Below are 16,396 nucleotides of genomic sequence, written 5' to 3' on the forward strand. Positions count from 1 at the left end.
TTTTTTTTTTTTTTTTTTTTTTTTTGAGACAGAGTCTCGTTCTGTCGCCAGGCTGGAGTACAGTGGCATGATCTCGGCTCACTGCAACCTCCGCCTCCTGGGTTCAAGTGATCCTCCTGCCTCAGCCTCCCAAGTAGCTGGGACTACAGGAGCATACCACCACACCCAGCTAATTTTTTGTATTTTTTTTTTAGTAGAGATGGGGTTTCACCATGTTGGCCAGGCTGATCTTGAACTCCTGACCTTATGTGATACACCCACCTTGGCCTCCCAGAGTGCTGGGATTACAGGTATGAGCCATCATGCCCAGTCTACATCTAGTCTTATCATTGTCCAAAAAATGGTATCATTTAAGGTTCTAGTTACAAATATAAAACAAAAACTTTTAATATCCCTCTGAGAACTCACTAAATAGAATATACAGTACTTAAAATATTTTTCAGTAATATAGACAGGTTAGCATAATGCCAGGATTCATTACATAATATAATTGATCACAAGGCATACTTGAGGTTACTATTCTTAGCCTTAACCTGAGTAGACTGCTGTTACTGAGTACAGTAATCTGGAATCTGTCAGAAATAGGGAAGCAAATTATTGGCGTAGGGAGGAATTATTGTGTATCTTTCTTAAAACTGTGACAAGGGTAGAGGGTGTAGGGTTTTTCTAAACAGAAGAAATACGTGATTCATAAAAAGGGAAAAATAATTATGTACATAAGCTATTATGTGGCTTATAAGAAATAGATATTGGCTACTTCCCTGCCTACTGTTTTCTCTGGAGTTCTAAAAAGTCATTGATGACTGTCCCTCTTTGTTTTGTTTTGTTTTGTTTTGTTTTTAAGAGTTCAACCTGGTCATTGTTATCATCTGTATAATGGTCTTAGAGCAAGTCTTCTAGATGACTATCAACTGCCAGAAATTTTGAGAACTCCTTTAGAAGAACTTTGTTTACAAATAAAGGTAAATTAGGTGGGAGAATGAAGAAACTAAATGGAAGTGATCTCATTTTCAGCATCTTTTATAGAACAAAGTACTGTATTAATCTCCAAGAAAGAATTATTAACTCAGTTAATTTTGTGTGTGTGTTAGTGAATTGTGTATTTAAACTTCCTTCAAATGTATATTAAGCAATTTTAAATTACATACTGCTCTAGAGGAGGCAGACTGCCTGTGTTTGAATCCTGCTTCCACCCCGGAAAAGCTAGTTCTGTTGTATTGGGCAGGTTGTTTAAATTAACCCCCTAAAATTCTTAGAACAGTGCCTGGCAAATAGTAAGTGCTCAGTGAACATTCTACTGTTATTACATGTTAACATGTTATCCTTCATTATAAACTACTTATTTTTTCAGTGTCTTGTGTCTTTTGATATAGTTAGCCTTATTTTGAAGATAGTGGATAATCAACTTGTTCATTAAGATTTTAGCCAGCTACTTTTCCTATTTAATAGAGTTGATGGTAGAAAGTAGTAATATATATATGGGCCTTTAAACATGTTTTTATAGAAATACAAATATAATTTTAATTCATTTTGGTAAAATAACTTGAAAATCATGTATAAATTTGATGCTTTGAGTCATCAGCCCAGGTAGGGCTAAGTTGTAATGCTAGTATATTAATATTATATGTGTTTAATTATATTTGTCTTCCCCACCCCCAGATTTTAAGGCTAGGTGGAATTGCTTATTTTCTGAGTAGGTTAATGGATCCACCATCAAATGAGGCAGTGTTACTCTCCATAAGACACCTGATGGAGCTGGTAAATTTGTTTACTTGTTTTTTTAATTCTAACTTACAATACTAGAGCATGTAAGCCAATTAATTATAATGTTTACTCTCATTACTGCAAGGAAGACCAGTGATGTCCAATGCCAAATTTGATTTGCTATTTGACTATCAATTTAGAACTATGTTTACTCTCATTACTACAAGGAAGACCAGTGATGTCCAATGCCAAATTTGATTTGCTATTTGACTATCAATTTAGAACTATCAGGTTATGAGATAGGCATTAGAAAGTTATAAAGTGATATCTTCGTAATAATTCTTAAAAGACTAGGATCTTTCTGCACTTTTTTTTCTCATTGTAGGCCTGATTTAAGATTACATAAAATTTGAAATTTTAAAGTTACTGGTCTTTAATTACTGGCGAGTAAAACAAATGTGCAGCTAAATGATTCATCACAAAGGAAGGACTATGTAGTAATTACTTACGTCAAGAAGAACATTCTCAGTATGCTGAAAGCCCCCTTCCTTCTCTTTCCCAATCACTCCACTGTCCCTTTGTCCCAATCATGATAGATATTGTCTATCATGACTTTAACTATAAAGGCTTGCTTTTTTTTTTTTTTTTTTTGATGGTTTTACCATACAGGTATGCATCTTCATAAAGAGTTCAGTTTTGCCTATTTTGTGAACTTTACCCATACAGAATGTGTGTGGGTTTTTTTGTTCTTTGAGGGAGCAGAGCTCTGGATTATTTCACTTAATATTATGAGATCCAAATGTATTGTTGCTTTTAGCTGTGGTTTTCTTGTGTTGGTTTTTTTTGTCTTTTTCTTTTTCTTTTTTTTTTTTTTTGAGACAGACTCTCACTTTGTCACCCAAGCTGGAGTGCACTGGTGTGATCTCAGATCACTGCAACCTCCACCTCCTGGGTTATAAGGTACATGTATGATCAAGTTCGGTAGATAACGCCCAACAGTTTTCCATAGCTGCAAACCACTTAAACTCCTACCAGTGATGGGTGAGGGTTCCTGTTGCTTTGTAGCTTCCTTGGTATTAATCTGCCTTTTATTCTAAAGGTATGTAGTGGTTTTAATTTGCATTTCTATGACTATCATTGAATTTTTCAGCAGCTTTTATGTTTATTATCCATTTGTGTAGTCTCTTTGATAAATTGCTAGTGTCCGTTTTTCTGTTGGATTGTAGATCATCATAACAGTTCTTGTGTACTCTTCATCTGCACCTTTTATTGGTTGTATATTGCATTATTGCATACCTGTTTTCAACTTACCTGTTTTTAATACCTTGATAAACAAATTCCCTTTTTTTTTTTTTTTTTTTTTTGAGAGAGTCTCACTCTGTCACGCAGGCTGGAGTGCAGTGGCGTGATCTTGGCTCACTGCAACCTGCAACCTCTGCCTCCAAGGTTCAAGCAATTCTCCTGCCTCAGCCTCCAGCTGGTATTACCGGCACGTGCCACCACGCCTGGCTAATTTTTGTATTTTTAGTAGAGATGGGGTTTCACCATGTTGGCCAGGCTGGTGTGGAGCTCCTGTATGATCCGCACACCTTGGCCTCCCAAAGTGCTGGGATTACAGGCATTAGCCGCCACTCCCAGCCTAAATTCCTAATTTTAATGCTGTCAAATATATCATTCTCAGAGGTTATTGCTTTTTAGCCTTTAATAAGTCTTTTCCTGAGGTCATAAAGATACATTTAAAAAATTTTTATTGTTTTTGTTTATAATGCATCTACAGTTGATATGTGTTGGGATTGAGGTAGAAATAAAAGTTTTTACATATGTAGAGCATTGACTGAGCACCATTTATAGAAAAGTTCATCTCTTTTTGTCCTTGTTCTGCGGTCTTTGATAGGTCAAGGTCTTTGGATTTGTTTGTCAGTTTCTAGGCTTATTTCTCATCTGTTGGCCTGTATTTCTCTCCTGAGCTGGTATCACATTGCCTTAATTACTCTAGGTTTATGATAAGTCTTGCTTTCTAGTAGAACAGATCACTCCCTTTCATTCTTCTTCAAGAATGTCTTGACTCCAGAGACTGAGGTGGGAGGATTGCTTGAGCCCAGGAGTTTGAGGGTTGCAGTGAGCTGTGCTTGTACCACTGCACTCCAAACCAGATGACAGAAAAAGACCTATCTCTAAAAAAAAAAAAATAGTAATAATAATAGTGAATTGTTTTAAAACAGGCGAGTGTCTTGGCCCTTCTTGGTGCTTTGTGTTTCCAGATACATTTGAGAAACTTGGGAGTTTGATTTTGATTGAATTCTGTCTATAAATGATTTTGGGGAGAACTGGTATCTTTACAGTATTGAGTTTTAGCAAAAAGATCATCATCTACTACTCTGTTTATTTGGGTATTCAGTCTCAGTGTTTTAGAGTTTTCTTTGGGGTTTTATATGTATTTAGATTTTTAAAAATTTAGATTTTAAATATTTAAAAGCAGAATCCAAAATACCACTAACCTAGAAGATAAGTGGTATTTCATCATCTTTTGAGTGTGATAGTTTACAGAAATAAAGTTGCTTGAATGATTGACTTTGTATTCATTAATGCTGTAAAGTCCCCTAATTCAAATCACTTTACGTAGATTTTTTCTGCATATATAATCACATCTCTAAATAATTACAATTTTGTTTATTCTTGTTCAAGTTTCTGGGACCCTTAATACAGTGTTGAGCAGAAGTGATGTGGTAGTGTAAAGGAACAGCCATCAGCAAGTCATTGAGAGTATAAAGTTTGTTGATTTTTTTGTTTTGTTTTGTTTTGTTTGGTGTGTGGAAGCTCTTACTACGTTAAGTTTACTAAGACATTTTTATCCTGTATGAATAATCAGTTTTATCAAGTATCTTCTGCTTCTGATGAGATTATGGTATGACTTCTTTAGTTGGTTCATGTATTCAGATACACTGATATTTCAAATATTAAACAAATTTTTATTCTTAGAGTAAACCTAACTTGCCAGCATTCCATTTGCCATTATTTTGTTTTGTGATTTTCGTATGTGAGTTTATTCACTTTTCTTCAGATGTCCTTGTAAAATTTAGATATCAAGCTATTCTAGGTTCAGAAAACAGGTTGAGGGTTTTTCATTTTTTTTTTCTTTCATTTGAAAGAGGTCTTAAAAAAAAAAATTAAGGGTATTTTCTCCAAAACTGTTGAGTAAAAATCTGTGTCTGATGGGATGCTTATGAGTTCTTTTATTATTATTTCTTGTTTACATCTGTATGCCTAGTTATTTTAATTGTGCACTGGAAATTCTGTTTACAAAATTCTTTATGGGTAAAAATTTGAAGCTTGGGATGAGGGTAGCTTTTTTTCAGCAAGGATATGTTCCTTTTCTGCCAGGAAAAGAGGCCCCAACCTCTACACTCACCTCCCTTAGATGTCTGTCATTCCCTGACCTCTTGACTTGTAATTCTTTGTTAACTCCTTGGTATCTTCAGGCTACTTTTCTAGCTGTCCACAGTGGGGTGGTTGGACCAGATGACCTAGGGAATCAGAGCAGAAGTCACTCCTATTTTCTAGGGTTTTAGATAGTTCCTTTTTCTTTTGCTTTTCTGTCTCATGTCACCTAAACTACTAGAACCTAGAGAGTATGCATTATGCATTCCAAATGTATGATAGTGTATCTTTTGTTTTTGTTATTTGTTTTTACAACTTTTATACTTTATTAGGTGATTTTCTTTATTTAACAGAAAGTTTGTCATTTCTGGTATTTCTTCTTAACACAGAAAAACCAAGATGTGCATTAATTTTGGTTTCGTTTAAATAAGTTTGTAACCTTTGCTGACCTCACAACTTATGTTTTGGTAGGGAAAACTAAAGCTGAACGATTTTCGGGCATTTGGACTTAGAAGAGAGAGTAGTGGCTTGTTACTCTTTTTAAAGCAACCTAAAATCATTTTAAATGTAACGCTTTACAGGATCGATTTTAAACATACACTCTTCCTTTACAGAACGCTTTGGATAAACAAGAAGAATTGACACCTCTTGGAGTCCACTTGGCACGATTACCCGTTGAGCCACATATTGGAAAAATGATTCTTTTTGGAGCTCTGTTCTGCTGCTTAGACCCAGTACTCACTATTGCTGCTAGTCTCAGTTTCAAAGATCCATTTGTCATTCCATTGGTAAGAAAAATTGAAACAAAATCAATTTATTTTAGATGTGAACAGGAGTTGCTTAGATGTATTTTTCATTAGCATTTTATTAGAATGCTGTTCTCTGTTATAGCATCAGAGCAATTTAAATTGCCTATATCTGCTCTTTTTAAGGGAAAAGAAAAGATTGCAGATGCAAGAAGAAAGGAATTGGCAAAGGATACTAGAAGTGATCACTTAACAGTTGTGAATGCATTTGAGGTAAAAAAAAAAAAAATCTTGTTCTGGATTATGACAGTTTATTCAAATGAAATGCTGATAATAGAATAAGGATCATATTTAACCTTTTGAAATCTGTGTTATCATAAGGCCGGGCATGGTAGCTCATGCTTGTATTTATAGCACTTTGGAAGGCTGAGGCAGGCAGATCACCTGAGGTCAGGAGTTCGAAACCAGGCCGGCCAACATGGCAAAACCCTGTCTCTACTACAAATACAAAAATTAGCTGGGTGTGGTGGTGGGCACCTGTAATCCCAGCTACTCAGGAGGCCGAGGCAGGAGAATTGCTTGAACCCGGGGGCGCAGAGGTTGCAGTGGGCCGAAATCGTGCCACTGTACTTCAACCTGGGCGACAGAGTGACACTCCATCTCAGTGAAAACAAAAAACCAAAATCTATATTATATAATCATAAATATCAGGAATAAATTGCTGAGAATGTTGAAATTTAGCTGAACATTTGAAAAAAGTTATAATTCATAGTAGTTTTTGGTAAGAATGAACAAGTGAATCGTTTATTTTAAAATTTTGTATTTAATAATTTCTTTGTATCTTTGGCTTATTAACATTCATGACAATCTCTTTCTATTCATTAATAAACTACCCTGTGTTCAGATTTAACATGTAATAGAGAATCATAATCATGTGCATAATTCAGATTGGGAGACACCTCCCAAAAGCCAGGTGTATCTGAGGGTAAACATTTATCACCTATCTTGGTAAAATTTAAATGTAATTTGGTTTTTAGAGACAGTATCTTTTTTCTGTAGCTCTACATTCTGTTTCGTATGGCATATTATGGGGAAATTCATGTTTTTTTATCTTTGAGCTTATTCAACTTGTCTTTGCTTTTTCCCCCATTTCCCTCCTCTAAAAAAAAGCAAGCCATAAAGAAAAGTTGTGAATTTGAAAATGTGTAATAGCATTTAGGTCGGTTTAATAGTGTGCTCTGATTAGTGTATTATGTACAGTTTGGATGTCATTTTGTGTAAAATACATAATATATTACTGTATACTTAATTGTATAAAGGTCTGGAACTTCAGTGGTGGTTATCTCTTAAGGACTAGGATCATGGGGAGTGTATGTGTTTTTAGTTTGTCAGTTATAAAGTTCTTCGAATTTTTTACAAGGAAAATTAAAAATTAGTAGAATATTAAAGTTTTACTAAAATAAAGAGGGAAACGAGTAGTAATCTTCGTTTGCAGGAAGAATATATATTTCTTCATTTCTTTGCCCCACAGGGTTGGGAAGAGGCTAGGCGACGTGGTTTCAGATACGAAAAGGACTATTGCTGGGAATATTTTCTGTCTTCAAACACACTGCAGGTAATGGTGAATGTTTTGCAATAATTATTATATATGCTAGATTACAGAATATGTGTATCCATTTTGTACAATTAGATCTATAGCAAAAAAGTCAAATATATGGAAATTGAGTATATTTGTATATATACCCAAAATAATGGGGGATCTTTCTTAAATCAACTTCAACAAAACAAGGAAAAGAAACACAGTTCCAGAGGATAAGAGCAAAGCGCAGTAAGGTTCAATTTCTGTTCCTGTCCCCACATTCTAGTTGCCGTTTTGATGATTCAGACTGAGAATTTTTGCTAACACTTCTAAAATGTGTTGAAAAGTATCAAATAGGATAGATATCTGTATGTTTTCTGGTTTAATACAGTGAAACACCGCAGACAAGCATTTGTAAAACAGAAGAAAACAGTAAAGAGTGCATATACCATTATATTTCAGACTACACTGAACTGGGGATTCGAAGCCAGTGGGAATAGAAATATCCTCATCTCCCAGTACACATACACCCCAGCTATGTGACGTGAGGCCTTATACTGGACGTTTAACAGATATACAAAGTAGTAAACAAAAAAATCTAACATACCGAATCAGAAGTGCCCAGTCATTAGCAAAATGGAAAAAAAGGTTCACCACAAATCGGAAAGAAAGGAAAAGAAAAGACAAAAAAAAAGAATGGAATGCCATGTTTCAATAGAAAACATCTTACAGCTGTTTCATGATATGGAATAGCTAATAAGAATATGAATCCAGCAAAACAAAGGTTAGAAAATAAACAATAGAGTGAATGAAAAGACTCCTGAGCTGAGAAAACAAATTGAAGAACAAAAGAAATCACAAGGAATAGAATGGACACCCCTTAAAAACAAGTTATTGCCATAGGAAAAAAGCTTGAACTAATCATAGTTTATGGAGGTACCTGAAAAAGACAAAAATTAAAGCAATAAGTAAAATCTTAAAGACAGGAAGACAGAACTGATCCATCATGAGAACAGTAGATATTAGTATCTGCATAGAAATCCTGTGTAATTGAATATTTATTTTGAGCCATATATAAGAACATTTTTTTTGAAATGGAAAAAATGAACAGAAGTATGAAAACATAACTGAATCCAAGTGTTTGAGAATGTCATGTCGTCAGGATATGAATTCAGGTGTAAAGAAAAACAACAGATATTCAAGAAAATACTCAAGAAATACTATAACCCTGATCTCTTCTTGAAAAGCCCATTGACAGTGAAGTGCTGTCAGTTAAAAGGGGAATCACAGTGGAGATTTCAGGATTGGAGAGTGCATGCTTTATCAGCTGGTAGTATACATTAGAAGTATTTAAATATAGAGCTAATAATAAAATGGTGTTAGGAATTATACATGAAAAATAGAATGTAAAGGTTATTATCCTGAATAGTATAAAATAATGGCAGTAAAAACCAGGAGGTGTCTAAGAAAGTCAGGTGTAAGGAAATTAGGTGGGGAAGTCACACCTTTCATAAAAGGGGTATATACTTAAATATAACCAACTTTATATTTCATAATCTCTAAAAGGAATTCCTTAGGAAATATTTCTGTGCTTATGAAAATTTAAGATTCACTGGTCATCCACTTTCATTTCTATTTAACTTTTCTTTAAATTTAACTAAAGTTAATTGTTGTATAAAGAATTTCTATACTATGATTCTGTCATTAGGATACATTTCTTCTATCAGTATATATGCTTAATAGGTGTCTGCAATCTTGTTTATTTAGAAGACTGAGTATTGAGGCATGGGAAGTACTTTTCTATATTACTTGAATGCTTTATAATTACTTGAATGCTTTATAATTACTTGAATGCTTTATAATAAGCCATGTATCGTTTTTTTTCCAAAAAAAAAAAAAAAAACCTTAAGTTTACGTGCCATTGTTAACCATATTTAATTCTCAGTAATAGAAATGTGGATGTTGATTATTTTCTTTATGCTTTTCTATATTTTTTTTAAAATGGGGATGGAAAGTAATTTTAAAAATTCTATTAGTCTTTCACAAAATGGAGTAATCCTTAAACATCGGTGGCTATTCCTTACAACATGCAAACTTTTTCTATGAAAAGTCAGGTAATATTTTAGGCTTACAGGCCATAAGCTCAGTTATAAGCATTGACCTCTACTATTGTAGTGCAAAAGCAACCAAATGTAGATGAATGGGTGTGGCTGTGTTCCAATAAAATTTTATTGACAAAAACAGCTTTTGTAGTTTGCCAGCCTTTGCTTTAAAACATGTTTGCAAAAGTTTTCATAAAGCAGAGAGAGCTTACAACTCAATTTATCTATTAGTGTATATTTTATAGTCTCAATGTGTGAAAGGTATTCTAGTTCTATTTGTTACCATTGCTCCCTAGATGCTGCATAACATGAAAGGACAGTTTGCTGAGCATCTTCTTGGAGCCGGATTTGTAAGCAGTAGAAATCCTAAAGATCCAGAATCTAATATAAATTCAGGTACAGCAGAAAACACAGTGTAAATAAGTATCTTTTGTCTATTGTATCAGTATTTTACTTGTTTTTCCCTCTACCTTCTCACCCCCCCCCCATAGATAATGAGAAGATAATTAAAGCTGTCATCTGTGCTGGTTTATATCCCAAAGTTGCTAAAATTCGACTAAATTTGGGTAAAAAAAGAAAAATGTAAGCATTGAAGATTATTATGAATTACTTGTAATTCTCTTCTTAAACTTTTGAAATCTCATGTAACAAGGCTTATATTATAAATTTGTTCTTACTCATATGTGGGTTATGTTCTTGTTCTTTTAATCGTTTCAGAGAAGGTGAACTATTTAGCATTGGTATCACTTTCCCTCACAACATATCCTGGAATCACCTCTCTGATAACCCATTATTCACAAAGAATGCTACCACATGATGCCAGTGTAAATATTAGAAAAGCCAGCCTGCCAGTAAATACCAGTGCCTGGATTGAAATTGCTTAGAGCAGATTTTATTTCAGAAAACTTTTTTCCTCTTGTCTTATAAAATGGATAACTTAGCTCTTTGAATAAAATTGTTATATCAGTATTTTGAGAAATAAAGTATAATAACATATGTGTAGATAGCCTCAGTAGTAATTGAAGATAGCAATGAAGCATGAGCTAGAATGAGCTCATTCTAGCTGAAGGATACAGAGAAACTAAGAGTCACAGATGGCCAGTGGTGTGGTTGCTACTATTTTGGAAGGCACTCTGGGTTAGAATTCTGTATTGAGTCATTAAAATAGTCACTGACCCAGTGCATGGATGAGTGAGTTTTTAATTTGATAGACATGTCTTAAGGAAGTAATTTCAAATGTTTTCTAATGGCTATATTGTAAATAATACAGATTTCTAGTAGCAAATGGAAAATTGTGGTTTTATAATACTATATAATGCATCTCCATAGGTGGGCATTAAAACAGTCATTGTGTAGTAACATGTAAAATATTTAAACTGGTGTTAAATGAAAGTTGGATATTCTAGAATTACAAACATGAAAAAATATAGACTTTATAGATAGGCCAAAGTGCAGGCATTGTTCTTGGGCAATGGTTCTCAACTGGGGTGATTTTGCCCCCAAAGGGGACATTGGACAGTGTCTAGAGATACTTCTGGTTGTTGTAACATTGTGTCAGTAGTACTAAAGTCAAGAAACGTTATTCCAAGGTATGAAGGAATGGGTAACTGATGAATTTTAATCATTATGGTTGGATTATTTACATTTTATGTGATCTAAGTACTTTTTCAAAATCAATACTTGGACAATTTTTTTTTTTTTTTTTTTTTTTTTAATGTGTACCTAACTTTACAGGTAGCTTAACAGAGAGTTACTTTGAAATTCATTTTATTTTCCTCTCTGCCATCCTGGGAGGGCTTTATGAACAAACATAGTTTTTTCCGTGGACTGGTGCATTAGTTTTGTCCAGACTAGGGGTCAGCAAATTTTGACCTATAAGCCAAAAATTTGGTTTTGTACATTTTTTGTTGGAACACAGCCAGCCCCATTTGTTTTCATGTTATCTATTCTACACTAGTAGAGTTAAGTGGTTGTGACAGAAATTATAGACCCCCAAATATAGATCCTAAAATATTTACTATCTGGTCCTGTATAGAAATTTGCTGGACCAGGCACAGTGGCTCACGCTTATAATCCTAGCACTTTGGTTGGCTGAGGCAGGCAGATTGCTTGAGCCCAGGAGGTGGAGGTTGCAGTGAGTCAAGATTACACCATTGCACAGTGAAAGGAGATCATGCTACTGCAGTCCAGCCTGGGTGACAGAACAAGACCCTGTCTCAAAAAAAAAAAAGAAATTTTCCAACTTCTACTGCTCTAGTTATGCAGGGTTGCAGGGTGGCATTGGTAAATTGACTTAAGTGAGAAAAAATAATTTTTGGTTTTATTCTCAGTATTTAGAGCTATGAATTCATAACTATGATTCATGATTTTGACTACAAGTATTATGAATTCTTAGAACTTCAGAAGTGGCTGGGTGCGGTGGCTCATACCTGTAATCCTAGCACTTTGGGAGGCCGAGGTGGGTGGAACACCTGAGGTCAGGAGTTTGAGACCGGCCTGGCCAACGTGGTGAAACCCCATCTCTACTAAGAATGCAAAAACTAGCTGGGCGTGGTGGTGGTACATGCCTGTAATCCCCGCTACCGGGGAGGCTGAGGCAGGAGAATCACCGAAACCCGGGAGGCGGAGGCTGCAGTGAGCTGAGATTGGGCCCCTCCACTCCAGTCTGGGTGACAGAGCAAGGCTCCGTCTCAAAAAAAAAAAAACTTCAGAAGAGACACTCGTAAAAACAAATAGGAAAGATTAGTGGATTATTAGCTTTTATGCTGTTAATTTAATACAGGTAATTAACATTAACTATTTAAAAATTATTAAACATCTCCCTGTTGAATAACATTAAAGATGTTTACAAATTGAGATAAAATGTATATGACTATAAAAAAAGTATATGACTATCAAATGTATATGACTGTGTATATGACTATCAAAAAAAAGATTGAATTAGAACTGTCAACAGGAATTTAAATAGAATTCTTAACTTCATTTTTTGTTCATCTGGGTCATACTCTAAAATTTTTAAGTTAATTTTACAGTTATTTTGTAAGTCAAGGGCTATTTATCAATACGATTGTCATAGTAAAATGTATAGACTCTTCTCTTGATACGAATCACTTAATTATTTTAGATATTTATTTTGTTCTTTATTCTTCAGTGGGATAGTGTGCATTAACATTAAGGAAAAGAATATTCTGTCATTTTTCTAAAATATTGAGTAATTATACCTGCAAGAAGATTAGTTACATGATTTAAATTATTCATACTGATAGCATTTTTTCATATATTTTTAAGGAAATTGTGCTCTGTCCTCAAATATAAATATATTTTTTGCAAAAATAAACTGATTTTCTGGAGTTTTTTTTTTTTTTTTTTTTTTTTTTGAGGCGGAGTCTCGCTCTGTCACCCAGGCTGGATTGCAATGGCGCGATCTCAGCTCACTGCAAGCTCCGCCTCCTGGGTTCAGGTCTTTCTCCTGCTTCAGTCTCTGGAGAAGCTGGAACTACAGGTGCCTGTCACCATGCCTGGCTAATTTTCTGTATTTTTAGTAGAGATGGGGTTTTACCATGTTAGCCAGGATGGTCTTGATCACCTTGACCTCGTGATCCACCTGCCTCGGCCTCCCAAAGTGCTGGGATTACAGGCGTGAGCTACCGCACCCGGCCATTCTCTGGAGTTTTTTTAGATTCCGGAATTTGTTTGGTTTTTACCAAGCTCTTCTATCAGTTTTTCAAGTAGTGTTAAAGCAAACAAACAAAAATCCTCTAGAAGACTTCTTTTTAACAAACTGCATTTTAACTTTTTTTAAAGGGTGAAAGTTTACACAAAAACTGATGGCCTGGTTGCTATTCATCCTAAATCTGTTAATGTGGAGCAAACAGACTTTCACTACAACTGGCTTATCTATCACCTGAAGATGAGAACAAGCAGTGTAAGTGAACACTTAAAATAATTAAGGATCTGATTATCTGTCTCATTATATTTTTATGACAGTTTTAATAATTATATACAAACTTTTCTTTTTTGTTGTTTCTTATTCCTGTGACATGAGTAACTTTGTCCCTCAAACAACCTATTCTTTTAATTTTCAGGTCTGTAATGATAGATCTTTGTAGTTTAGTTAGGACAGTTACTGGATTGCATAATTTTCTTTCAGAACTTGCTTTCAAGAAATATTGGCATATTTTATGGTATACAGGACCTTACATTGTATAGAGAATTTTGTTAGCATGTCAATATATCTTATAAGTATTGTTCAGCATATTAAGTGAGATTCTGTTTATATTTTCTCTTTAGAACAGTAATTTGAGATGATTTATTAAAAAACTGGATAAAAATAACTTCAGCTATATTCGTGTTTTGGTTTCGTCACTCAGAAAATATTTTGTTCAAACAGTAGTGCTTAGTTTAAACTAAAAAATATTCCTGTGTTCTCTGAATAATGAAGATGGCTCATTTAAAATGGTATCTTACAAATTAATCTCTGTAATTACAATAGCAGGTTAATATTTTAGAAGGAAGGTACTCATTAATTAATACTGGTGATATTGTTGAATTTATGTAGTAATCTTTTCAGACTCCTGAATGTATTAATTCACTTTAATTTTCATTACAGATATATTTGTATGACTGCACAGAGGTTTCCCCATACTGTCTCTTGTTTTTTGGAGGTGATATTTCCATCCAGAAGGATAACGATCAGGAAACTATTGCTGTAGATGAGTGGATTGTATTTCAGTCTCCAGCAAGAATTGCCCATCTTGTTAAGGTAACTGACTTTATGTGATTATCTTTAATCTACATGTAAGTCAGCATGTGGTCAAGTGGTTTTGTTCAAAATGTTACATATATTAACATTTCTTGCTGTATTTCAGCAGAGCAAATAATTTTGAAAAAATGGTTCCTGGTTTTTCTGAATTGTTTTTTGAGATGGTAGCAGACCAGCCATTCTAAATGGCTCAATGTGATTGCATGTGAATTTTAACTTTAGTTATTCGCTCATAACCACACTTTAGTTGATTGCTCACTAAATAGTTTAGCTTTTGAGCCATCGCTTTTGAAACTCCTTGTATCAGGTAAATCAGTTTCATTTATTATGTTATTTGGCAATATATCTGCCTTTGTTGAATATGTATAATTTTTTCAACCTTAGGAATTAAGAAAGGAGCTAGATATTCTTCTGCAAGAGAAGATTGAAAGTCCTCATCCTGTAGACTGGAATGACACTAAATCCAGAGACTGTGCAGTGCTGTCAGCTATTATAGACTTGATCAAAACACAGGAAAAGGCAACTCCCAGGAACTTTCCGCCACGATTCCAGGATGGATATTACAGCTGACAGCTTTGCAGGGGTGGTCTGAAAAGTCTGTTTGACAGCCATTCTTCCTCATTGTTTAAATTTTGGCTGGATGCCAAATCCTGGGACATGACCAATTTTCATGTGTAAGGTAGAAACTTTCAGTAGGTAGTAAAGACTTAATGTGCATGACATGATGTTATATGGAACTATTTCATACATACATACACACACACACACACACACACACACACACCCCCCGTAAAAACAATATGTTCTCTGATCATATACTCTGCTGTGGTCATGCCCACTCTTTGGGAGTATATTCCCTTTATATATATTGAGTATTGTCCACTTGAGAAATTCCTTTGTCCTGTTATACAAAATTAATCTTTCTTCTCATAATGATTGATGATACCACCAGTAAAAATAGGATGTTTACCCAAAAAAACAGTGTCAATTAAGAATTTGAACACAACCACATTTTTGAAAATGAAACTTCTATCGGAAGTAAATTAATTTGTTGTAATAAAGTCCAGTATTTAATAAAATGTACAATGTTAAATCTCAGCCAACTTCTTGGATTGGTTTCTACATTTCCACCTATGGCTTGGTTCATTTGCTGTGTTTACTATTTTTAAAACATGTGCCTTTTTTACATCACCCTGTAGCAGCATAATATAGCAATTGAGAGCATGGTCTGAAGCCTGATTACCTTGGTTCCGGTCTCAGCTCTGTCACTTAGTCTTGGCTTCTCTCTCTTTTTCCTTGCCTGTAAGATACAGTTGGCCCTCCATATCCATGTGTTCCACATCTGTGGATTCAAACAACTGTGGATAGAAGACATTTGAAAAAAGAAAAGGATGGTTGTGTCTGTACTGAACATGCGCAGACTTTTTTTCCTTGTCATTCCCTAAACAATACAGTTTAATAGCTAGTTATATAGTATTTACATTGTATTAGGTATTGTAAATAATCTAGCGATGACTTAAAGTATATGGGAGGTTGTGCCTAGGTAACATGCAAATACTATGCCATTTTATATAAAAGACTTGAGCATCCATGGATTTTGGTATTTGAGGGGTTGGGGTTGGAAACCAGTCCCCCACAGATACTGAGGGATGACTGTAAAGGTAACAGTTGTGAGGATGAAATACATTAATACATGTAAAGCACATAGGCTAGTGCCTGGCACATAGCCTAGTGCCTGTACTCTCTGAATCTTAGTTGTTAGTTGTCCCTGAAGTATTTTCGTAAATGTCTAACGATCTATTTTATTACACTTTTTATTTTATTGCTACTTACCTTCTTAGCCAAGGAATAGTGTAACAACACATGCTGTACATTTTCAGCCCTATCAGATAGTGATAAATACTGTTGGTTGCTGGCCAGCAACTATTTTGTCCCTCCCTTCTTTTTGCTTATTTGGGTTCCCCTCTGTGCAGCTTTGTGGCCAGGTATGTTGGACCCTTTCCCCAAGAGTGAATCTTGCTGTTCTAAATGAATCACATGTGGTCTTATCCCCCTTAGAAATAATTGATAAGGTGTGAGTACATAAACATGTCCCAGTGAATGGCAACTGAGAAGTGATCTTCAA

At 34.7% G+C, this 16,396-nt stretch overlaps 1 protein-coding gene across 3 annotated transcripts in view; it reads left to right on the top strand.

Annotated features, from left to right (window-relative positions):
* The window catches only part of DHX36 (DEAH-box helicase 36), a 51,175-nt gene extending 35,806 nt beyond the window's left edge, over positions 1–15,369 (top strand). For 2 of the 3 annotated variants that reach the window (XM_025377055.1, XM_025377056.1), the window contains exons 16-25: positions 845–962; positions 1,660–1,758; positions 5,697–5,870; positions 6,015–6,101; positions 7,360–7,443; positions 9,806–9,905; positions 10,001–10,091; positions 13,314–13,434; positions 14,119–14,271; positions 14,656–15,369. In XM_025377055.1, the coding sequence (XP_025232840.1) occupies positions 845–962; positions 1,660–1,758; positions 5,697–5,870; positions 6,015–6,101; positions 7,360–7,443; positions 9,806–9,905; positions 10,001–10,091; positions 13,314–13,434; positions 14,119–14,271; positions 14,656–14,841 (1,213 nt within the window). In that variant the 3' untranslated portion in view covers positions 14,842–15,369. The remainder of the gene's footprint in view (positions 1–844; positions 963–1,659; positions 1,759–5,696; positions 5,871–6,014; positions 6,102–7,359; positions 7,444–9,805; positions 9,906–10,000; positions 10,092–13,313; positions 13,435–14,118; positions 14,272–14,655) is intronic. The other variant, XM_025377057.1, reaches the window with a different exon arrangement.
* Positions 15,370–16,396: the final 1,027 nt, after the last annotated feature.

Source organism: Theropithecus gelada, chromosome 2 (assembly GCF_003255815.1).
Source record: "Theropithecus gelada isolate Dixy chromosome 2, Tgel_1.0, whole genome shotgun sequence".
NCBI classification, from domain to species: Eukaryota; Metazoa; Chordata; class Mammalia; order Primates; family Cercopithecidae; genus Theropithecus; species Theropithecus gelada.